The 24,900-nt window shown below is 41.3% G+C and overlaps 2 protein-coding genes across 3 annotated transcripts in view; one reads left to right on the top strand and one right to left on the bottom strand.

Moving 5' to 3' along the window:
* The window catches only part of USP24 (ubiquitin specific peptidase 24), a 72,550-nt gene extending 51,217 nt beyond the window's left edge, over window positions 1-21,333 (top strand). For both annotated transcript variants that reach the window (XM_081196879.1, XM_081196880.1), the window contains exons 44-67: window positions 15-113; window positions 221-303; window positions 1,749-1,890; window positions 2,363-2,482; window positions 2,916-3,136; window positions 3,990-4,114; window positions 4,756-4,897; window positions 5,865-6,015; window positions 6,822-6,917; window positions 8,157-8,260; window positions 8,359-8,472; window positions 9,075-9,171; window positions 10,194-10,310; window positions 10,816-10,908; window positions 11,701-11,803; window positions 13,267-13,388; window positions 13,552-13,665; window positions 14,623-14,688; window positions 15,037-15,103; window positions 16,168-16,249; window positions 16,870-16,945; window positions 17,038-17,124; window positions 18,042-18,152; window positions 19,555-21,333. In XM_081196879.1, the coding sequence (XP_081053005.1) occupies window positions 15-113; window positions 221-303; window positions 1,749-1,890; window positions 2,363-2,482; window positions 2,916-3,136; window positions 3,990-4,114; window positions 4,756-4,897; window positions 5,865-6,015; window positions 6,822-6,917; window positions 8,157-8,260; window positions 8,359-8,472; window positions 9,075-9,171; window positions 10,194-10,310; window positions 10,816-10,908; window positions 11,701-11,803; window positions 13,267-13,388; window positions 13,552-13,665; window positions 14,623-14,688; window positions 15,037-15,103; window positions 16,168-16,249; window positions 16,870-16,945; window positions 17,038-17,124; window positions 18,042-18,152; window positions 19,555-19,617 (2,595 nt within the window). In that variant the 3' untranslated portion in view covers window positions 19,618-21,333. The remainder of the gene's footprint in view (window positions 1-14; window positions 114-220; window positions 304-1,748; window positions 1,891-2,362; window positions 2,483-2,915; window positions 3,137-3,989; window positions 4,115-4,755; window positions 4,898-5,864; window positions 6,016-6,821; window positions 6,918-8,156; window positions 8,261-8,358; window positions 8,473-9,074; window positions 9,172-10,193; window positions 10,311-10,815; window positions 10,909-11,700; window positions 11,804-13,266; window positions 13,389-13,551; window positions 13,666-14,622; window positions 14,689-15,036; window positions 15,104-16,167; window positions 16,250-16,869; window positions 16,946-17,037; window positions 17,125-18,041; window positions 18,153-19,554) is intronic.
* The window catches only part of PCSK9 (proprotein convertase subtilisin/kexin type 9), a 28,480-nt gene continuing 24,196 nt past the window's right edge, over window positions 20,617-24,900 (bottom strand). The window contains exon 12 of the mRNA XM_081196884.1: window positions 20,617-24,793. Coding sequence (XP_081053010.1) covers window positions 24,596-24,793 — 198 coding nt within the window. The 3' untranslated portion in view covers window positions 20,617-24,595. The remainder of the gene's footprint in view (window positions 24,794-24,900) is intronic.

Below are 24,900 nucleotides of genomic sequence, written 5' to 3'. Positions count from 1 at the left end.
GTTTTATATTTTAGATCTTCAAGATGTGGAACAAGGAGCTCTATGTGCGTGAACAACAAGATGCTTATGAGTTCTTCACAAGTCTTATAGATCAGATGGATGAGTACCTCAAGGTTATTTTTATGTTTGTTATGGTGTTATAATTACACAGTAATTCTTTTCATTAACAGCCGCTTCATGTATAAGCCAGTTGCTATTAGCATTTTTTTATCTCTTACAGAAAATAGGGCGAGACCAAATATTTAAGAACACTTTCCAGGGAATCTACTCTGATCAGAAAATCTGCAAGGACTGTCCTCATAGGTGGGTGAATTTTAACTAGGTTATTCCTAGTTACGGGTAGCCTACTTGGAAAAAAGAACTCTTAATGTTAACTACTGGAACATTGTAGGCGAAGTACTTGATTTTCATCTTTGTTTAGTGCCATTCAGTGACTTCATTTTAAAGGAGAAAAAACTCTTGTAAGTACATGGCCGATTTCCCCCCTCAACTTTTTCTTTCAGATTAGCATGATTCAGGCATGGAATTCTCCTTTCCACAGGCAGGGCCATGTCAGTCATTTGGCAGCTTTCAACATTCCATGGGATATGGCCTACCCAGTCCTAACCCTGCCTGCTCTGCAACAGCACAGAGCTCTTTCAAGGCTCAACCATTTCTATCCTCCCTTCTCTGGATTATGTGGGAGAGGAGCCCGATCGCTTCTCAGTCAACACATTGCATTAGATTTCTAAATTAATTTCTCAAGCCTTGATAATTCTCATAGGTTAGGGTTTATACGAGCCATTGCCAATTCTTCATTTTTAAAAGTAGAAATAAAACACAGCAGCTTGGTTGCAAATACGGAAAACATGTTCCTAGCAAATGATGTCTGACTGGGAAGTCTCTTGTCCAGCCCTTTCCCAACCTAGTGCCTTCCAGGTGTTTTGGGCTACAACTCCCATCATCCCTGATCATTGGCCATGTTGAGTGGGCCTGATGGGATTTGGAATCCAAAACCTCTGGAGGCTGCCAGGTGAAGGAAGGCTTCCATAGGTCTGTTTCTATGGCACGTGCCTCCCCTATCCTGTATGACACCCCCAACCCCATTTTCTTGTCAATATGGTTAGTGTTGCATCTGTAATTAAACTACTTCTTAATTCTTCATAAATAGTGACCATGGCTAGTTTTTAAGCAGCAAACTCTCACCAGGATTGAAATTGCAGGGAGGATGGGATGGAGCCATGAGTCTATAGCCTGCCGTCTTACAGCACAATCCAAACTCAAGATCCTCTGGGATGAATGGGTTTGGTTCTGGCAGATTTTGGGCTTCCTCAGCTGGGGATATGCTGGCAGAAGTCTTTCACCCTGTCTGAGGTAGAGGGTTGCCGACAGAAGTCTCAAAAAAGGGAGGCATTCTGAGGGCCTGGCAGAGGTAGAACAGGGCAAGGAGAGACTTAGACCTTTTCCAAACCCCTTGCAATTAAGTCATGTGGCCTCACAACCCAGCAGAATTTAGCCAGCAAAATGGGTGGTGTGAATCATATTCTTCCTTTACAGAGCTGGAAATAGGCTTAACTTAAGCCAGTGTAAATTAAGATTTTCTACACTTAAGATTGCTCTGTAAACCATCAAAGGAGATGATAAGCCTCATGTCTGCAGTGGGTTTGACTGTTAGAGATATTGCCAAAAAGAGACATCTCTTAAACCATGAAACAATAGAGTTGGTAGTATTGCAGTCTAACCCTTTTTCATTATCCAATTTGGTGTAGGTATGAACGAGAGGAAGCCTTTATGGCTCTCAATCTAGGAGTCACTTCATGTCAAAGCCTGGAAATTTCATTGGATCAGTTTGTTAGAGGAGAAATTCTGGAAGGAAGTAATGCATATTACTGTGAGAAATGTAAAGAAAAGGTAATGCTTCTCCCCCACTTCCCTGGTGACAGTTAAAATACCTGTGAAATTCTAAGAGAGAGACAACCCAGGGTGTGTTAGTACACTTAGAGATCTGGAGAATGAGTCTAGTCCAAGCCCTCAAGTTTAATGTGTTCTTGTCTTTATCACATTGATATTCTGCGCTTCCTTCGATGAGTACTAGGGTAGTATATATATATATTGGGGGGGGGGTCACTTCAGAATATTGGTGTCCTAGGCAAAGCAGAATCCATACATTTGTATGTTTGAAAGTTTTTGCCTTTGAAAAAAGACGTGTTGTAAATGATTTGATAAGGAATTAGTAGTTAGTCTTTAGAAAATAGTTTTCCTGCTCTTTTAGTCTATCAACCTAAATCCATAATTGTAAGAAAACTTCTCTACAGTGAGCAGGAAGTATGCATTCCCTGATGCTAAAATGAGTAGCTGGAGGTGACTCTCTTCTATTTTTAAGAGAACTACAGTAAAGCGGACGTGCATTAAAGCTCTGCCTAGCTTGTTGGTGATCCACCTCATGAGATTTGGATTTGATTGGGAAAGTGGACGTTCCATTAAGTACGATGAACAGATAAAGGTAAGCACAGCTGCTCTTTTATTTCTCTAAAGGCATTTTCTGGAATGGAATCTTTACTTCTCACCATTATTTATTCTGTTCCAAGTATGCATGTTGCCCACGGTGTATCTCTGTCCCTCTGATAGGCCTTTGACATTACCTGCCCTAACTACTAACGGTGCTTGCAGAGTTTCAAAAGAAGTGATTGTGACTTGCTTTCTGAGCTGAAGTCCATAATCTTCCTCACTGGAAAAAATCGGAAGTTCCATTCTGAGTCCTGGAAAAACAGACAAACCTTCTGGTTTGCTCTATGACTCTCTGCATCCCATAAACTATTTCCTGTGTTCAGCCTTTAAAGGTTAGCCGCCCTGTGTTTTAGGTAATTACAGGAGGTTTATAAGCAAGTAATAGGGCTCAGGTTTAAATTTAATCGGAAGTGTTTCCTTTCAAACAGTTCCCCTGGATGCTGAACATGGAACCCTATACAGTTTCAGGAATGGCCCGGCAAGATTCTTCCTCGGAAGTTGGCGACAATGGGCGACACGTCGATCAGGGAGGCGCAGGATCCCCACGGAAGAAAGTGGCCCCTACAGAAAACTATGAGCTGGTTGGGGTGATCGTGCACAGCGGTCAGGCCCATGCAGGGCACTACTATTCCTTTATCAAAGACAGACGGTAAAGAGAAAGTCTGCTCTGGGTGGGCTCTTCTAGTTCTTTGCTGGAGTACTTTAAAGCAGCTAAGACCATGCAGTGTTAAACTTGCAAACTCCTATTGGCAAATGCATCATTTTTGTATAGCACTTTTTAAACCTCTGTATGGCACTGTGGGTTAAACCACAGAGCCTAGGACTTGCCAATCAGAAGGTCGGTGGTTCGAATCCCCGCAATGGGGTGAGCTCCCGTTGCTCAGTCCCTGCTCCTGCCAACCTAGCAGTTCGAAAGCACGTCAAAGTGCAAGTAGATAAATAGCTACCGCTCCAGCAAGAAGGTAAACGGCGTTTCCGTGTGCTGCTCTGGTTTGCCAGAAGCGACTTAGTCATGCTGGCCACATGACCCGGAAGCTGTACGCCGGCTCCCTCGGCCAATAAAGCGACATGAGTGCCACAACCCTCGAGTCGGTCACGACTGGACCTAATGGTCAGGGGTCCCTTTACCTCTACCTTTATGAAAGTATACCAGGATGCTTGAAAGTTTTTGCAAATGTAATGGGGTAGCTCTGGCTTAAAACAAAACCAGAATCTTCCTTTCAAAGGATGTGTGTGACAGGAGGGATGATCTTTATAAAGTTTGAATCATTGTATGAAACAGACTGGTGGTGAATGTGTCTGCCATCTTGCTATGATTTCTGATCCCTTTATATTCAGATCTGTTTTGTTCCATATTTGATTTTAACATGAAATCATTCTCAATGCAGATTATCTCTTTGGTAGCCATGAGAATTGGAAAGCTATTAGGAAACTTGGTTGAGATTTTTAAGCCATCATCTTTGACAGTGAACATGGCTTGTGTTTCTGTGTGTTTCCAACAGGGGATGTGGAAAAGGAAAATGGTTCAAATTCAATGACACAGTTGTTGAAGAATTTGAGTTGAATGATGAAACTTTGGAGTATGAATGCTTTGGCGGAGAGTATAGACCCAAAGTTTATGACCAGTGTAAGTATAAATTTTGTGTTCCATTATCACTTTTCCCCTCCTTTAAGTCTTACTCACTTCAGGGCTGAGTTACAGGATCACAGATGCTGATGTGGAAGTTTGGCATCTATCTTCAGAAAAATTTAATAATATTACTCAGATACTGTATGGTTGCTGTCCTGTTGTTTTTTATTCTTTTCATATGGCTCCTTAACAAATTGAGAACTGAAGAGTGTTACTGGTGTGATCAGAGTTGCTACACAAACACATGCTTTTTCTACACAGAAGGCATTACCATGTAGGAAGCAACGTGAAACGTGCGTGTGATGTGTAGTGTATTGCTTCTGTGCATGTACACACACACACACTGTGAAGCATGCATGCATATCAGTGCTATGCTGTTTCCTGCACAGACCTGCTTTTCTTGGCCCGGGGGTCGGGGGGAGAAAAATGTTTGACGTGAAACGGAAGTGAGCCACCTGCCTTCGGAAAATAAAATGCCATGGAAAATGTTGCTTGTTGACCCCCTTAATCAGCAATTTATTCTTTCCCCGTTGGAATGTGTAGATTTCCATTAACAACTGCCTGAAAGTTGTAGTTAGGCCAGTATTCCTGCTGCAAGAATCAGGTCAGTCAACTATAAGGATATCTCTTCTTCGCAGCAAATCCATATCCTGATGTTCGCCGCCGCTACTGGAATGCCTACATGCTCTTCTACCAGAGAGTCTCTGACCAGAACTCGCCAGTTTTGCCAAAGAAAAGCAGAGTTAGCGTCGTGCGTCAGGAAGCTGAGGACCTGTCCTTGTAAGTTTACCTGCCTCTAACCCCGGTTATGATCCCTGCACAAGCAGAACATCTTGCTTCGCCTCTAGTCTCTCTCTCTCTCTCTCTCTCTCTCTCTCTCTCTCTCTCTCTGTGTGTGTGTGTGTGTGTGTGTGTGTGTGTGTTTAAGCTACTTAACCAGAAGCTTATTCCTTCCATGGGGGACCTCTGCAGAATTTATAATCTTCTGTTCAGAGGAGTACTCTTGAGGCTATAATTTGGTTACGCATAAGCTCAGGACAGCTTCTGTGAGTATGTTTATGACTAGGGGCATCCAAGACACTTAAGAGGTGGGTACCATATGAAGGAATAGGACTGTACAAGCTACAGTATTGAAACTTTTTAAAGATATAACCTTGAAAAAGATATAACCATTTGGGGGCGAATACTTGCACCATTAAATCCTGCTAAAATGGCCAAAAAACATTTAGTCAGAGAAACCTTTGGTTTTCTCTTTACCTTGTTTCATTTTTTCCCATTAGCAGGGGGCTGGCCAGCTGACTCTATGAAGCCTATTTTCATTATGAAAAAGAAATGGTTCAGTTATGAACATCATTGGGTATTACAGATACAGTGTATTAGTAGTAGCAGAAGCAGAGCTGTGTGAGAGAGGGCTTGGCAGGTTGTTGAATGCATGGGAGCATCTGTTTAGAGCAGTGTACTCAGCACCAAGCAGTAAACAGCCCTGGAGACCTGATGAAGGAGGAGAAGCTACACTGGCTTCTTAGAAAACACTGTTCCACAGCCTGCTGCCCTAGCAAAGGATGCAGGATTGTAGCCACAATCAGCCATATAATGAGTTCAGGCCTTCCATGCGCAGAGCGTAAAGTTATGATCAAATGTGCATTGCTAGATGCACAACATACTTGAGAACTTTGGCTTTGCACTTTGTCAAGCAAATAGAAGAATACATTTTCAGCATTGAGCTTACATGCGTTTTATTTCCCAGGTCTGCTCCATCTTCACCAGATGTTTCACCGCAATCATCGCCACGGCCCCATAGACCCAGTAGTGACCGCTTGTCCATCTTGACCAAACTGGTCAAGAAAGGGGAGAAAAAAGGCTTATTTGTAGAGAAAATGCCAGTTCGGATATATCAGGTAAACAGTGTTAATGGCAGCTAGATAACATTATAAAAATGTCAGGTATTCACAAGCTCAATAGATTAAATTCTAGGTGTAATGGATATAGGTATATCTTTTACTCTCTGAATTGTTCTGGAGCAAAACAAAAATCAAAATTTAATCTCGTAGATTTAGAGGTGACGCTTCATTTTAAAGCTATTCAGTTGAAGACCATTTCCTCATGTTGTAAGAATCAATAATCGATAAATTAATCACATTTTGTGAAGAAATAGTTCTCTCTTGTAAGCCTATATGTCTGTCATTTTCAGTGGACAACTCAATTGTAGCTGCTCCTTTGTGTATCTTTGCTAGCACTATAACATAGAATAATAGAATTGTAGGGTTGGAAAGGGACCCCAAGGGTCATCTAGTCCAACCCCCTGCAATGCAGGAATCTCAGCTGAAGCCATGACAGAAAATCATGTGAAAGTTTAGTTACTGTTTTATGGCACTGTAATAAATGTGAGTTCTGTTTTCTATTTATTTTGCTGGTAATTCTTCACATAGAATTTGCTATTAATCTCACTGCTGCAGCACACTGAGCCTGATGTTTTCAGTGAGCCTTTCCAGTATGACTTGATTAGCTTGGTGATAATTACAGCTAATTCAGCCCAAATCATGCCATTTCAAACATACAGTATGAGATATACATTGCTTCCAACATCCTGCTTTTAATGATGCTTTTGTTTACAAAATGTCATATTTTCTGTAAGAAAGATTTAGAAATTCTAAACATATCCTTGACTTTTATTTCTAAAACCAGACATGTGTTGTCATTTCAGATGGTGAGAGATGAAAACCTGAAGTTTATGAAGAACAGAGATGTCTACAGCAGTGACTATTTTAGCTTTGTTTTATCGTTAGCTTCATTAAATGCTGTGAGTGATGAATTTTATCTTTCAGATACTAAGTGAAGTGAATTGCTGAGGCTCAGTGGAGCCAGAACAAGATAAACTGTCCTCATTGGGAAGAGGGGGAGAAATTAAGACTATCCAGCAGCAAACTTCTTTTTTAAAAATGAATGCATTGTTGATATAGCATATTATGGCCTCTTTGATTACTTAACAGCAGTAAAACATATGTTCAGTCTCTGATTATATCTTTTAGGGTGTTCACTGCCTGTGTGTGGGCCAAAATACAGGGTGATTTGTGGGGCTGTCCTCCACCAAGTTGGATGAAGGATCCCACAAAGCTTTATGTTGTTCTGTCCTATTGTTTCTGTACTTTTCCCCTCATATATCTATTTTTTCCTACATCTCTTTGCAAGAAGGCTGTCCAAAATGTTGTTGAAGGGCTCTAGATTGTGTTTTTTGTCAAAGCACAGCGGTGTAGGACTTTTTAAGAAGTTAGAAGCTACTCACACACATATATATTAGCTCCTGTATTGCTCTGCTTTAACAAAGAAAACTGAAACACCAAAACTCTGCGGCCAACATTTTAGACACGCTAAGGCTGTATGGCTTATTGTAGGCCTGTAAAACCCATCAGAGGACACAACCACTGGAATGAAAAGGCTGGTATGAAGCATTTAATACACACACCTTTAATTATTGTATGAAGAGAAAAGGCAAGAGACAAATACCTGCTTCCCTCGCCCTTGTAAATTTCATCCACTTTGGTCAAAGGGAGGGGGCAGTTATACCATTTTTCAATTCTCCATTATAGTGAATGGGAACCTCAGAATTTTGTTTACACAAAACCAAATCAAATAGCAGGAAGCAATTTGAAAATGGATCAGAATTTTAAAACATACAGTTACAAGGCAAATATTGAGCCCACTACACACACTCATAGTTTGGTTTGAGCTAAAGAGGAAGGTCCAAAAAATGAGAAAAAGTTTGTGCTGGATTGCAGCTCCCATAGTATAATCGAAGGGACAGAAGCTGTTTCCCCCCTTTCTTTAAACACCAAGGAGCTTAGCAGAAGAGTGGAAGTCACCAGTCACCACACATTTGACAAAGTGTTTTTCTGAAACCTCAGATAATTCTCTTTACCTTCTTGTGCCATCCTAAAACTATTTTGGCACCATCTCAGTTCCAGTCTGAATACTGTGTTTAAGAATCTTATCAGAAAGGCCAGTACTTGTGGTGTTATGTGATGCACTTTCTTTTTCTTAGACAAAGTTAAAGCACCCCCATTATCCATCTATGGCAAGAGTAAGTTTACAACTAGCAGTCCAGTTCCTCTTCCAGACATGTCTGCGAACCAAGAAAAAACTCAGGTAACACTTTTAAAAGCTTTTTAAAAGAGAGAAAACTTATATTTCTCATATTGAAGTCTTGCTGACCTTACTGTGATTGTTTTTTGGTGTTTTTTAAGGGTTGACATAGAAGAATGGATTGCAACCATTGATGCTTTGGTTTCTAAAAGTTTTGAAGCTTGTCAATGGTTGGTTGAATATTTAGTTGAGGCAGAAGGGCGAGAGCTCATAAAGTAAGTATCAATATAAGTACACAAGTCTAACTATTACATACTACTCACTTATCTTCATTAGAGGCATGTACCCAAAAATTTGTATACTTGGATGAATAAGCCATATGAGAGAATGATCTACTTGTGGAGAGGCAGATAGCCTTTTAGATATATTTTCTGGCAGGAAATATAATTTATGACATGAATATAAAAATTGCTTGATCCATTAAGTGCACAGTGAGTCATTGTGTGTGTGTGTAGGCATGTGTCTGCTCCAAATGACAAGCTCTGTCACACTGAACGACTTTCAGTGGAAAGCCTATCTACATTGCTTTAGGCAGTCAATTACTGCTTCCTTTTAATCTGTCTATTTTGTTATGGTATTAAGTCCTGCTGATTTGAAGAATTCCTGTCAGACGCACATAGATATCATTTACATTCTATGAGGCACCTTCAGTTTGGCTATTAAGTGACCGTATCCAGTCTTTCTACTCTCAAAGAAGTGTAAATATTGGATTTCACACTTGAGTAAAAGGCAGGGATTGCAGATTTCTACTAGCACATGAGAGAGATGGATTCTATCGCGCGCATCTTCATTTTTATTGCATGTGTGCATTTTTCAGGACTTTTCTACTGGAATGCAGTGTGAGAGAGGTGCGAGTTGCTGTAGCCACCATTCTTGAAAAAACCTTAGACAGTGCCTTGTTTTATCAGGAAAAGGTCAGTAATATGTAACTGCTGGTATGCGAAACATTTCATTGCACTTCAGAAAATTGTATGCTGCTGCTTCATTAATGATATATGTTAATTGTTCCCCACCCCTCTGCCGCCCTTGCTATTCTATCTTATTTCTTTAGTCTGTTCACTGCCAGAATCTTGTAACTAGTTTCAGACCTTTGCAAATCCTATGATTCTGTGATGGTTTTGTCTAAGTGCGGTATTAAGTGTTGTGAGAAACTCCTACTTGAAAAAATAAGTTTCTGTTCTTACAACTGCAGAGATTCATTGGAGAATGTATGGTCGACGTTTGGTAAAATCTCAGGAGGTGGTTGGTGGTCAGAGGAAGAGGCTTAAATGTCCTGCCTAGCTCCTTGCATACACACGGACCAAAGTCGTTGTTGCTGTGCTCCATACCGAGCTTTTTAAGCTTGAGTGTTTTTACTTAAATTTGCTGGGCCAGTGGTCAGACTTGAAAGTGCTATAGTCCTTCTATTCTAAGAGTGTATACGCTGACGCCCTTCTTAAATAAAGTTATTTTGTTCTAAGGATATGTGTGAGTCCTGAAATGTAGAATAATAATCATAATTAATAATTTTCATTTATACCCCGCCCTCCCCAGCCAAGGCCGGGCTCAGAGCGGCTTACAAGCAATAATAAAAACAAATTGAATGATTACAACTTAAAAACAAAATTAAAATACAACATTAAAATATGGAAACATTAAAATATTAAAATGTAGCCTCATCGCAGGAGGAGAAGGAAAGGAAAAAAGAAAGAAAGGGAGGGAGGGAATCAAATTGGCTCCAAGCCAAAGGCCAGGCGGATATGTAATAGAATTGTTCAGGGGGGTGTTAAGGAAGCAATGCCCAATGGCCAGCTGAACCAAGCTGCCTAGCATTTGTCTTAAGCAAGCCTAATAAATCCATAGGCAGTAGGTGCCTTTTGTACTTATTATTAAATGTGCCTTAATTAAATCCGCCTTCCTGATAATACAAGATCTTCCCATCTTTACTTTTCAACAGTTGAAAAGTCTGCATCAGTTAGTGGATGTGCTGCTTGGTCTGCTGGACAAGGACGTCCCTGAGAACTGCAAAAACTGTGCCCAGTACTTCTTCTTGTTCAACAATTTTGTACAAAAGGTAAACCAAATACTCACTCTTCCACTTCTCTCTTTATTTGCCCTATGTCCTAGGACAAATTTATGTTATGGGTAAACATTACCATTATCACATAAAGGTAGATTGTTTTTCTAGATTTCTTATATAGCCATTTAGAGTTTAAACCTGTTACAGGTGCTCAAATCAAGCCCTATTGACTGGAGAGCATGCCTTTCCCCAGGTGCTTTCCAATGGTCTGCTGCAGTCTTTAGGGCATGTGTTTCCAGCTGTCAGGACTTCCTTTGTGTTCAGGGCATCCTATTGTTAAACCGGTAAGCAAGCAAACCTGAAAGAAAAAATATCTGCAAATCACAGGGAATCTGGTGCTGTGGAGCCACTCAAAACTCTGCCAGTCAGTAGTATATAATTTAATCATATGTGCTTTTGGAAAGTATGAAGCATAATAAGGAACCATAATCTAATATGTGCAGGCATGCTCTGCATATGGAAACAGATGTGACCCTATGTTCTGTTTGTCCTTTCATAGCAGGGTATAAGAGCTTGTGATCTCCTTCTCAGGCATTCTGCCTTGAGGCATATGATCAACTTTCTCCTTGGTCCTAGCCGTCAGAATAACCAGGTAATGAGGTGCTTAATATCATCCAGTAGTCTAGGTTGAATATTTGTGTTGCCTTCAAGTTCATATACTTAGTTACAGAAACTACCCATTGGGATTAAAACCATTGTGAACTCTGTCTTCCGATTGCCACCGCTGCTCCTGTACCTGAGAGCCCAACAGAAGCAGCCAAGGAAATTTAAGCTGTGTGCTCCTCTTCCCCCTGCAATCGTATGTGCAAGAAAACAGCCAGACTCCCTGCAGCTGCTTCCCTTGGGCCCAGCTCTGCGCTGCCAGCAGCATTTGAGGCAGGAGGGAGGCAGAGCCATGTGTCTGGCCTGCCTTGGCAGCTGCTGGGACTGACTGCCTCAAGCCTGTAGGTGATTCAGCACAACTCAGCCCCGTTCTGAACTTGCTGCATGCATTGCTTCTCCCTCTTGGAACACCCTGCCCATTGTTGGGACAAGTTGCTGGTAGAAGGCTTTTTGCATTAATCAAACAGAAACGGGTGCCTACTTGCAACATAACCCGATTCATGGTGCGATATGCCTAGGCTCTGCTGTACCATAAAACTGAGTCTACCTTGGAAACTCAAAATGAGTTTTCCATATAGCACTCTATACTTTGCTACTAGTATATGAACACAGTTGCTGCTTACTTAAAGCAAGTATATGATTGGTTTTAGAAATGCTCTTCCCTTAAATAAAAGAAAAGAAAAGACACAAAACTGAAAAGTATGTGCAGGCAATGATGTTTAAGCAGGGCTTGCAAAATAATCTTCTACTCTTTTTTTATAATATTGCCTAACAAAAACAGAATCGCAGATGGAGTTCAGCACAAGCTCGAGAGTTTGGGTTCCTCCATAATACCGTGGCGCTGCTTGTTTTGCACTCTGATGTCTCATCACAAAGGAATGTGGGTAAGTATTTTATTTCACAAAACTAACTGGCCGCTGTTAATAATGCAGCTTGGCAGATCTTCAGTAAAGAGATTAAACTTCCTCAGTTTACCCACCAAGAGCAACTCCTGGTTTTCAGTGACTATTTGGAAGGAGTGTACACCAGCCACCATATTCAACTTTTAATCTGAAGCTTTGGGAAGCAGCCTGATCTGTTTGGAGCCAGTCTTTCCAATTCAACCCATTGTTATTCAGAGCAGAGCCAATTTAGATCTGTTAAAAATTAAGCTCTGTTTTCTCAACCCCTTCATGATCATGGAGAATCCAAAAACAGCTGTAACTTTCTTCCCTTTTCACAGAAGTGGGTTAAATTTGCCAGTGGGTCCTTGCTTGGAGGACCCTCCAGAATGGATTAAGACTGCAAACTAGGCATTTATATCCAGGGGACACCTAAAGGTTAGATTCTTTTCCCATCAAAGGACGAGTTACACTTTTTTTCATTTTCTTCCAGGATTGGGTGAAATTTGTATGCACAGTCACCCTTTCTGTGAGGGAATGAAGCTTCACAGCGCTTCTCCCACAAGGACAGACTTGACCATTTTAGGGTGGGCACACTAGGAATTGCGGGCGAAGAAGAAAGTGCTAGATTCTCAGGAAATATCTAGTGTGGGGAATGTTGCCCCTAGCAAAGACCCTTGTGCCCAAATGGTTGTAGTTAGGGGGTTGAGCTTTTGCCTCCCACAGACATTTGGAGGCAAATTCTCTTCTCCCAAGGAGACTTGCATGGAAAGGGGTTGCTGCAAAATAGCACAAATCCGTAGGAAAAAGGGGTTTTCTCCCAGCAAGGACCTGTTACCATAAGGGTCAAAGGGCTGGTCTTCAGCCCCTTTCCCACTTACTTTGAGGCATACAATGGAAATCTTTCCATTCACTGTAAAGAATGGAACATGTAAAGAAATAGCTTTCAATCCCTTCTCTAAATATCTGATTGGAGTGCTCTGGGAAAAGAAATCAGTGTTTCAAAGCTAGACCTGTTTCTCAGATTCCACCACCTCTCCACCCTTCCGAGTTTTGGGAGTTTCCCCCAGTCAGCTTGACTTAGTTTCTGGGAGGCTAGGGGTGGGAATCAAGGGCACAGAGCCACATGGAGGCTTAGGGACTCCCCAGTCCATCTGGAGGCACCATGCTAGTAGCACAGTCTGATGTGGGAATCTTCCCCAAATCACCCTGATTCACCTTGTAATTTGCAGTACACAGAACCAGTGCAAACCCCTGCTATTTACTCTCTGCATATAAAGTTGCTACTCAAAAGGAGTAGTGGTTCAACTATTTTCTCAGGAGGCAGGCAGGTGGGGGATGTCTCCTCGTATTTGTTCAGGAAGGCCCAAAATCACATGGATCAAAGTTTTTGCTATCCTCTCCACCACTCGTCCCTCTGCATGTTTCCTGCCTCCATATTTCATTTCATTTCGTTTATTTTTCAGCTCCTGGTCTGTGTGTTCTGCATTCACCCCTTAGCATTACCACCTCTGGACCGCTCCTGGCCCTCCATGAAGAAGTAGAAGCTTTACTGTTCCTGCCTGAGGGGAAGCCTTATTTAATGGAGGTAAGCTACTGTTTTAGGCCTATAAATTATGAGGCTTGGGTTGGGTCTTAAATGTGAAGAACATTTAAAAAGAGCAAATCTACAAGCTTCCCAAAGCTGGATTTTTATTTTTATTTTAAGAAAGAACGGCTGCCTAATCTGACTCTTTGTGTTTCTTCATTAGGTGATGTATGCATTAAGGGAGCTAACTGGATCGCTGCTGGTCCTCATTGAGATGGTGGTGTACTGCTGCTTTTGTAATGAGCACTTTTCCTTTACCATGCTCCATTTCATCAAGGTAAGGAGAAACCAGTCAGGGTACACTTTCAAAACATGGCCTGTTCTACGTTGGTGCCTGAGGCGTGTGTGTGTGTGCGCGCGCACACACATGTCTGTGTACGTAGCAGCTCTGTGCAGTACAGAATCGAATTGCCTGTTGCATAATCTCCATATTGGCAGATGCCAATTCTTCAGAATGAAAGAGCTTATTTGCACTTCACCGTACACATTAGCTGTTGTAGCACATGAAAAGGCTCTGCAAAAAGGTACAAATAGCCAGAGCTTCTGGCATATTCCTCCATTCATCCATGCACTCCATGCATGCATATTAATTGCATTTCTATCCCACCCTTTTTGCGAAGGAGCTGAAGTTGGCATGCATGGTTCTTCCCTTCCTCAATCCCCACAACAACCCTGTGAGGTAGGTTAAGCTAAGAGACTGCGACTGGCCCAAGGTTACCCAGTGAGCTTCATTGCCAAGTGGGGATTTGAACCCTGGTCTCCTAGATCATAGTGCAGCATATTTCATATTTATAAACGTAACTTGCTTGCTTTTACGAGAGCAAAACGTTTATATTTGAAATAGCAAAACCAACAAAAATTGCTTAGTTTCCAGGAAGCAGGAGATCTGTATATGTTCTAGCCCATAGTTTGTACACCTCTCACTTCTCTAATTTTCCTATTTTATATGTTTGGTTCCTGCTGCCTGTCCTCCAGCACCCTAGCCTTTGAACCAATGCTCTTCAGAAAAAAATCACAAATAAAGAATTCTTCCCCAGAACAAATTGGAAAAAAAATGTTTAAATGTATTTCTCTGATGACACATGCTTCTGATAAAAGTGCAGATATCTAGCCCCCACCTTGTTATAATTTAGGGGGTTTTAAAAATGCAAAATCATATATGAATGATTATCCTAAATCTGATATTCATGTGCGTGCCCTTCTACCTGCTTAAATCTGCGTCTTCAACTTACAGAATCAGCTGGAGACTGCTCCACCCCATGAATTGAAGAACACCTTCCAGCTTCTTCATGAGATATTGGTAACTGAACACACTTTAATAACAAACAGGGGTTTTTTTGCTTGTTTGTGTTACATTGTTCACTCAGTCGATAAGCATTGGAGTATAGATGCCAAAAACGAAACTAATTTATACAACCAGGGATTTTCCCTTATCTGGTTTTTGCAGTGTCATAATATTAGTTATCTTGCTAACATAACAATGGATATAAGGTAATCTAGCCAAGGTAGAATCAAGAGAAAGTGCTATTGTGCAGGCAGAAGTCCTTGTACTAGTGGAAAGACTTCTTTGGGTACAACCAAGAAATGTATAACTATACGATAGATTCCAAGTGTCTGTATAAACTAATTGTTCTGTTCCTTTTCGCAGATTATTGAAGATCCTTTGCAAATAGAGCGGGTCAAGTTTGCATTTGAGACTGAAAATGGATTGCTGGGTGAGTAAACCTGCTGTGAGGTGTTAATGGATCCAAAGAACCTTGTAGGTTCTTCCATGCATGCAAAGAGGATTTGTTTTTTCTCATCTTCCTGGCAAATCACTTTGAAATTGTGGGAAACTTCCAAAACAAAAAATTGGCAGTAAGAAAATCAATGGCTTAAATCCAGTGGTCGCACAAGTGAAAGGCAGGTTGCACAAGCAACCTTCCTCTTCTTTCCACCTGAAAACTCTCTAGGGGGTATGGAGCTGTGTGATACAGAGTGGCAATGCAGGAGAGGTGAATTTCCCCCTTCCAGTGACAACAGTTCAGCCCCACCAAAAAAAACGTCTGGACAGGGTTTTCATTTTGTACAGAAGCCGGGGGGGGGGGTGGAGGAGATCATTTGCGTAAGCAGCCTTACACTTCCACAGCTAACGGATACTGCCCACAATCTCTGTCCTTGAATATATTCAAGTGAAGAATTAGAAACAAATTTATGATGTGTGAATTCAAAAGGAGCTATTTTTTTTATTGTGAAGACTTGGTTCATATAGAAACTGAAGCGCTTTTTATCATTTTGACTACTACGTCAGAGGCAGGTGGCATCAAAAGAACAGAAATCCTGTAGGTAACGGGGGGGGGGTATGTTGATAACCAAATTTCATCATCTTTAAGTGCTCTATTATAACCTAGGTTGTAATCACACAGCTCATTGCATGTTTGAACTAGAAAGGGGGTCTTAACATTTTGTTGTTGTTAAGTAAGACATGAATCATAGGCTAAATTCATACGTTGCACCAAACTATGCTTTTGTCTAAGTTAGCGAACCGTAGTTACAGCTACTGTCTGCAGAAGCTGGTGCTGCTCAATGAAAGTGAGAAATATTTATGAAAAACTTCTTGAAATGATGGTTTGTCTGTGGAACGTTTTGAAACTACAACCATGGTTTAGATTCTACACTCTGGTTAGTGGTCTGACATGAAGCCCAAACTAGGATGTAGAACCAAATCTCCCTGCTTTATGGCAGGGCCCACTCCTGAAGTCTTTAATACTGATTAATCTCCTTTCTTTTCCTTCAACAGCACTGATGCACCACAGTAATAACCATGTGGACAGCAGTCGCTGTTATCAGTGTGTCAAATTCTTGGTCACTCTTGCTCAGAAGTAAGTATAACACTCAGTGAAACGGAAGTCGGTGTGTTCTGTTTGTATTAAGTCACATGATTATAAGCAGCAGCTGTGTCTTCAGCAAGCCTTTGCCAGTTCTCTTTTATCCTTTTTCAGGCCCAAATAAAATGTGTAGGATCCATTTATAACCTAGATAAGGGGTCTGCTTCTTGTGAACCGGTGATCCAGGAAAGACTAGTTGTATGGATACCTAAAGAACGTTCAGTGCTGTGCATTCAGTTGCATTGTAATGGTAGCAGGCTCAAAGAAAACACTGTACAGAACAGCAAATATGAGGCCTGTGCTGTTTGAAAAATAGTGATGTTCTGTCATTTGTAAAATCGTCCCATCACTGCAATGTATCATAGCCGCTCAGCTGACTGACTGTGACAAGAAAGAATTGCCCCGTGTGACAAGGGAGGAAAGGTTTTGTAAACTGGAAGAATTTGTACTTTGGAGACGTTCTGAAACATTGGACTCCAGCCTGCTCTGTATCGCAGCACACAAGCAAAGGCAGTGAATTGCACAGCCAGACAGTTCATAAAGTATGAAAAGGGAGTGTGATCCTAAATTACCTTCAGATAAATAGTTTTAATAATTTGCTTTGGATTTCAAAGGTGCTCTGCTGCTAAAGATTATTTCAAGGAGAATTCCCATCATTGGAGTTGGGCTGTACAGTGGCTTCAGATAAAGGTAATTTAAACCCTTTCGTTACAAAAGTTTATTCACGTGGCTATAGTACTGTTCCACAGTTTCCATTAATGGATGCTTTCATATTTCTCTAGATGTCTGAACACTACTGGGCTCCACAGAGTAATGTTTCCAATGAAACCTCAACCGCCAAAACCTTTCAGCGCACTATTTCTGCACAGGTCAGCCTAAATTTGACACTCTTTACACAGAATCTCTGTGGGCTATAGTTACCGTGTGTGTGTGTGTGTGTGTGTGTGTGTGTGTGTGTGTGTGTGTTTATACAAATATAATGAAAATGGTAATGCTGTCTAGCATTTTTGCTGTTGTGTGCAGTACTCTCCTGTCTAATTACTATGTAATACTGGCCGATGATTGCCAAGTTTTATTTATGAAAGGCACAGCAAACTTGGTGCACAAATGCTGCAAGCTACATGCGTGTATGCATACATTACCAGTCTTCATAGGCTTGAAATTCATTAGCATGACTGATTTTTAAATAATTTCAAGTTGCCCATTGCTTTAAACATTGAAACAGGACTGAAGTGCCATAACTTTCCAGTTTGCTCTTTTAAAAAATAAACCTCGTACAGCTGGGCTGGGGGCCAGGAGCCAAATCCAGCTCTCCTGCCCTCCTTGCATCTCTCCCTCAGCGCTCTCCCCAGGCCACACTCCTCATTTGTTCTGCCTTTGCATTTGGAGTGCTTTTGGTCCGTTAGTGTCCCTGAACAGAAGATGAAGACTGTGTGTGAACTAGCCTACTATCCAAAGGTGAAAGCTGTTTGTTGCTCCTCCCCCTTTTGCTTCTGGCTCCGCCCTCCACTACCATGTGGTCTTCCAAGGTTGCACAGAAGGGAATATGGCCCACGGGCTAAGAAAATGGAGCCCCTGCCCTGCAGTATAGCAAGGGATTTTTGTTAAGTCTCTGATATGGTATCACTACCATGCTCTTTTTAAAAAAAACAAAAACCAGTTTGCCATATTTGAACCAGTGCCAATTTATGCCTGTTTGCAAGCACAGCATTTCTTTTTCCTAGTAAGCAGCAACATTGTGTAAAAAGTATTTACTTGGCTCTGAAGTCCTATGGTTTTCCTTTAGGACACGCTGGCATATGCCACAGCCTTGCTGAATGAGAAGGATCAATCAGGAAGCAGTAACGGATCCGAGAGCAGCCCAGCCAATGAGAATGGTGGCAGACATCTACCACAGGTAAAGGGCAAGGTTGTTCTGAGTCCGTTACCTGCATGCTTGCTGCTGTCGGCTTCCTAATTGGCATTGCCTCTTCAAAGCTGAGTGACTAATACTTAGGAAATGGTTTGATTTCCGTTCACCGTTCTTGCTTTGCATAACCTGATGCTGAAAACTTTCGAATTCCACCCCAGAAGCTCACCTGTTTTATAATAGTGGTTGTTTTCTATAGACAACCGTAATTCCCATTCATGCGTTCAAGAAGCTGTGAGAGTGGTTGCTTGACTTGAGAGTTTTGCAGAGACGGCTTCATATAGAAAGTAATTCGTGCAAGTAGCTCCCCACATGGTTCCAACTCGTTTTAAACCCCACCCAGTGCAAACGAATTGAGCTTGTGCATTCTTCTGTCAAAAGCTGAAATGTAAACTTTTGTAAGCCAGGTAGGACCCTACCACCTGTCTTCCTCAAGAACCATTTGCAGTGTTCTTTGTTTCAAAGGCCTTGTTGCCCAGCTTGATTTGACTTCAGGCCAGTCTAGCACCAAAGAGTGATAAGCACAAAGCATCAGAATACTGAAATACTTAGGGTAACAGGCACAGAACAGTTTCACAATATAGCCAAAATAAGTTTGATACTAGCCTGGTTTAAGATGCATCTGTTTCTAAGCAATATAGTGGAGTTCTTAAGCACATTACTTTCTTAGATGAAATTCACTCTCTCAGACTTTAAAGAACTCAGGCAAGAATTAGCTCTACCAGCAGCATCTTGGAGGCTTAATTTGGTTTGGCATACATTTACCATAGTGCGCCTTCCTGGTGATGCTTGTGCCATTCAGATCAGCAAAATAATTACTGAGTAGTTCTAAATTGCCAGCTATGCGGTGGTAGTTCACAGTGCCTGGGGTCTACGATGTACTGCCCATGATCTCCATAGCATCTTGAGACACTTCACTTGGCACCTGCTAAGACCCACTGCCCCTCCCAATACTCTTTAAAGAGCATTTGGCTCCCCCCCCCCCCACACACTTTCCATGGGTAGAAATAAAAGGGCATGCATCCAGCCACACCTTCATCTTGTCTCCTTTTCACCACAATGCTTCTTGCCCACCCACTTTTTTGTTCAGTTGCTTGTTTTGGTTTCGTGAAGGTTGCCTGCTTGCTTGTTTTGAGGGAGGAAGTTTGCGTGTTTTTTGTTGGTTGGAGGGCATTTTGCTTGTTTTGGTGAGGAGGTTGCCTGCTTTTATCTGTATCTGTTTTATTTGGGAGAGGGTGGTCTCGGCACTGCCTATTCCTTCTGTGAAATGGGTGTATTGTGTTGCCTGCTTCAGATTTCCAAATGTGCTTTCAAACCCCAGAAGGCTAGGGACCCCTGCATTACTTGGAAGAGTACATATGCTTTCCTAACTCTTTTGTGTTTTTGAAAGGGCACAGTGTCCCCAATGATGATTGGTGAACCTAAAAGTGACCTTGATGATGTGGATCCTTAGTGGTTAGCTGCAAGCTGAAGAACAAGCGTTCAACGGAAGCATTGAACCCCTGGCATCTTTCTGATATTGTTAAAATCCCATCGCTTTCATCTTTTAGAAGTGACGCTTTCTAAGAAAAAGTGGCCATGCTACTTCCTAAAGAGAGATTCTCCAACTGAGAAGTTTAAGCATCAGGCTGTGGGGGAAGTCCCAGCATCCCTTGTGGTTCTTGTGGGATGCTGGTCCAAGCATGAGTTTAAAAATCTGTCACAAGATTTTACCAATTTAAGGAAAAATATCAAGTGGTTGAAATTTTTATTATGTGAACCTTTAATGAGTGAATGTAAAAAAAACTTGCTTTTCTGTGATGCTGCAAAAAAAAACCAACTTTCAGTTTTTATACAGAAGAAGAAAAAAATCTGACTGCCTTTAGGAATGGAGGGCAAATTTTTAATCTTTCTGAAAATATTGAATAGTGATATTCAAAATTATGTAAAAATGTGTGACTTACACTTGGCATTGTAAATTATTAGTTAAGAATCAGTTTACACAAGGACCTTTGTATTTAATATGTCTCCTAGGTCATTTGTATAGCGCTTTGCAGAAAGGGTTTGCAGCCCTTTTGTGTAAGGATGGTTATTCCTTATGGAATGGTTTTGGTACAAGGAAGTCTGAAATTGGTAACTTTTTTTCCTGATGCTAAAAGTAAATGGATAAGAGCAATAAAGTAGCTTTGTTTATTCCAAGAATACATTTATGTATTGTGGCATCAGTGGATCTTTTTAAAAAAAATGTTGATGAGTAAGTTTAACAAAAAACAAAAAAAGCACTTTAAGACAGAATTTTATTGCTGTTTTGCCTCCTTAAATCATCATTCTAACACTTGGAGACATATTGAATAAATTGTAGTCTTAATGATGTGATCTGCAATCATTTGCTTATGCTTTTGAATTTGAGAGTTGGAATTGGCTGTATATGATTCCTTGAGTGACATGGGGACATATGAATCTTTTTTTAAAAAAAAAAACAAAACAATAACACAGGCAAAGATTGTAGGCTTTGTTTTGCTTGGCCAGGCAGCATTGAAAATACAACAGGTTCATTTGTTCCTTAATAACTGGAAACCAATTGAGCTATATGGGTACAATTTAGTTTTCCCATGTGAAATGCAGTTAAGTGATGTCTTTAGCAGCTCTGGGTACTAGCTTCTTCTTCTGTGCCAATTTTTAGTTTTTTCACATTTTTTTCTGCACTGCTTTTGCCTTTGTTCGAGGATTTTGCCTTAATTTAAATGAAATGCACCATGCACATGAATTGAGGGGAAGTTGTAGAGTGCCTGGGTTACCTCCACTGTAGAAAGGTTTGCCAAGTCAAAGGCACAAACAGCCAAAAAGTGCCTCTTTTTGCTTTTCACTTTTATGTACTGTTGCAAAACCTGATCTGACACAATAGCTTTCTTCACAGTTGTGCACTGGTTGTGAATATTACAGGTCACTTCACTGCTGAAGGAAACAGCTATACATCTTCCAGCTGTAATTCTCTGCCATGTGTTTTGAGTCAAAGGAATCGTGTTGGTAACACTGCATGTGCAAAACAATGACATTTCAGTTGAATTTGCTTCTCTCAAGACACGTGTCTTCTTTGAAATGTGGCAGAATTCAGATATTTTATCAAAAGCCTCCAAAATTTTAAATGTGGTGTTTTAAAATTTTGAATAAATTTTGATGTCCCACCCCATTTTTATTGCAGCACCTATCTTCACTTTTAAGTTGAACCAGAAGCGAGTGTTAACAGAGGTGATATTAAAAAGTATCACTCTGTTTGTCCAAAGGCATTGGCGCTTCCATCATTTCCTATGGAAAAGATGGTCTCTTTTCAGACTGAAACACAACGTTCAACCCCAGGAATGTTCTGTTTTACCACCATACATTATAACATTATTGCAGGCTGTTTTCTGGTCCTCTTTCCACTTGTACAGAGTTGATGGTTACCGTTTTCAACTACAACAATTGGTTGATTATTTGATTTCTGGCTGCTATCACTTGAATCTGCTGAAGAATATTTTTTTAAAAAAAACCAAATGCAACAAATCTAGTTTGCTGTGTAAATTGTGACATGTTTCTATGTTGTGATCACTTTTACTGCCAGTCTTTTTGGATGAAAAATGGATATGATATATGTTTAATGGAATGTTCTATGGGGTGGGGTGGCAGATGCGATTCAACTGTGCACTCTTAGCTGTGTGTGGATTTGTCCAACTAATTCCTAAGGCACTTGGTACTGGAAAAGAAAAGGCAGTTCTCATGGGGGGAAATCCTGGTCAATGGAATAAAGTTTATTCCTCTCACACACAAAAAGGACCAGTCTGATCATTAGGTTGTGAAAAGAGGTCAGATGTCATTTTGCTGGTGTTTTACTCAGGAAATTGCCCTATACTTCAGATTTCTGCTGAAGACTAGCAGAAATCTGTACCTTTGTTATGTCAGGTAGCTGTCTAACAAAAAGAATGCATCTAGTCAAAACACATTGGGTGCAAATGGTTGGCAGGACTGCCAGGTTTTTTTGGGGGGGGGTTTAAAAAGCCAAGCTGAATGCACACAAGTTAAATGTGCGTAAGTTGTGAGCTACCTGTAGTTAATATTCTGCTTAAGAGGAGACTACACAGTTATGCGTTCCCAAGAAAATTCATATGAAACTTTATTCAAAAAAAAAAATGGCATTATAAAATGTTTTATATAAAACAGAATAAATAGTTTCCAGATAAAAATGTAAAACCCACAGCACGAGGAAAGCTTTTCTTTACATTAAGCACCTATCAATTACAGTAGTTAATATGTGTGTTAGTTCAAAAACACTTACAAAGTATAACATGCTGTCTACATTACTCATGAAAAAGCTGTTTAGACTGCAGCCCTATGCAGACTTACCTGGAAAGTAAGCCTCACTTCTGAGAAAACAGGGAAGGATTGGTCTGTCAGAGTATTTTTAACATACTATTTCAACATACATCAACAGATAAAATTTTGATTATGTAAGCAGTTGGGAAACTTGACTAAAAACCCAAAGGAGAGAAGGACTTGTGCCTGCTTAAAACAAAAATTAAAATCATAGCTACCAAGTGCTTTATCAGTAAACCAAACTATTTGGCCTAAATTACTAACAGTGTGCTTGACTTCGCAGTATCTCATGTGTGGTTTATGGCCAATAATAGTTCGTGGTCTCCTGAATCTTAAGTGCTTTGGGTTCTAAAGAAATGTTCTTCACTCAGTGGTATTCTTGGAGGCCAACAATGAAATCTGAACTGTTCCCTCTACCTCGGCTGATGACTTTTGCAGTGCCTTCCGCAATTACAGGTAGGGGCAACAGTGGCCAATTAAATATGGCCGCCTTAACATGGGATCACAGTAAACAGCCCTTGTAGATGGGGCATTTCTAGGTTAGAAGGCAGCATCAGAAGTCATCCTGACCACTCCCTGTTTTCAGGGAGGAGGGTTTTAAATTTGCAAGGCTCTCTGTTAATTATTGCAAATGGGGTCTGTAAGGCACTTTAGAACTTGAAATATTGAAGGAATGCAGGGGTGTGTTTGTATGAGCTGAATGCTGCCCCTCCATGGGCATGACGACTCCCCCAGTCTTTGCTAAACCACAGCAAGATACTGAGATCCCTCAGCCTTAACACAGGAGAGAATTTTTAGGCACTGGAACTTTTTCTCTGTGCTTAGGCAGGGGTGGGGGACCTGTGGACCTCCCAAGACTCCCCAGTTGCATGGCCAGTGGTCAGGAAAGATGGGAGTTGTAGGTCCAGCAACAACTGGAGGACCACAGGCTCCCCTTCCCTCCTGTAAAAGGTTATGGCTTAAGAATCCCAGGAGAGGGTCTTCTGGACTAACCTACTATTTTCCTACTCTGTCTTGGACAAGTAACCTTGTTAACCATGTTTGCTGGGGAGAGAAGGTGAAAACAAAACGTTTACAAAACAAGACTGGCCTGATAGGTACAATGCTACTTAACATAGTAAATGGTTTTTTAAAACAAGGAATGACCCCTTTGAGGGGGAGAAGCTGAGCATACAATGCACGACATGGAGTCATAGGAAACTTATTGCGCGAGTGGAACAGCTTCCATTTGCATAATGGGGCCTTCTGCCCCGCACCCTATATCTCTTCTGAGAGTTCCCTCAGCCCTCTGCAGTAGATTTGGGGGCACATATGGAGGAGGGGCAGTCCCACTGCATAGGCTCTCATGCAGTTACTTAGTTGATTATATCCATCCAAAATCCTGCTTCAGCTACCAGATTAAATGTCTTAAGGGGGATACTCAACATTTAGTTCAAAAGCTGCTAATTACTGCAAAAGGGGAGTTGCTGGTTACACCTCAGACACCATGAAGGGGTTGAGGTCCCACAAAAACCTGTTGTCCTCTCCAAAGCTCCCATTCTTCTTCTTTATCCCCAGCTTTTGAAGAAATACTGAACAGTTCTTCAAAAATCATAGAAGTCAAACACATTAAGTGAATGCATGTATGTGCATTAATGTCACTTTGAGCCCAGAGCACTGCCCAATCCATGCTGTTTTCACGAAACCACTCTGGGTGGTTCACATCAATAAGGAGTATGGTTGGCTACCCTGCAGTTTGGGGACAAGAAGAAACTTGGAAGGAGCCGATGCTGTCACACATCCTAAAGGGCTGGAAGTGGCTGGCCATACATATAAAAGGCAGATAGGGGAAGTATTGACTAACCTACTGTCAACATCATTCTGTGGATGCATCTCAATTGGTATTACTGAGAGGGCATCACTAGAACCATCTCCCCATAGTGAAGATGGTGGTACTATTGGCAAACTGGTAAACTCGGAGCATTCTACTAAGGTCACCCCAAATGCTTTCTAGAGTCCCACCTGGAAGAATATCTTCTTCACTAGGGTGATGTTATGGGGGTGTGGTCTTAACACAGTAGTTCCAGGGATAGATAGTAAAGGGTGGGGTGGGAACAGGTCTGTCACTTATAATTGGAACCATGCTTATCTTCCAAGAGTCTCTTTCTGCAACAGATGGCCAGAGCTGCTGCTCCTTTGCCCCTTGGGCTGCTCAGGACGATGCATGTGTTGTCCACAGAATACGCCCCAAGTGTGTTGGGGCCATGGGACTGGGCACTGCATCCTGTCAAAGTCCAGCCATCATCGCAAGTCACCATCACCTGTGATGGAGAAGGCAAGGTTAGTCAACACCGACAAAGATGAAAACCTCTAGATAAGGCAGCCCCAAAGGTGGCACCCCCAAATAAGTCTATTCATTCTCCCTTGC

The sequence above is a fragment of the Podarcis bocagei genome (genome assembly GCF_964188305.1).
Source record: "Podarcis bocagei genome assembly, chromosome: 5".
In the NCBI taxonomy this organism is placed as follows: domain Eukaryota; kingdom Metazoa; phylum Chordata; class Lepidosauria; order Squamata; family Lacertidae; genus Podarcis; species Podarcis bocagei.
Note: the sequence above shows the minus strand (reverse complement) of the source record. Positions and strands in the feature narration are given on the sequence as shown.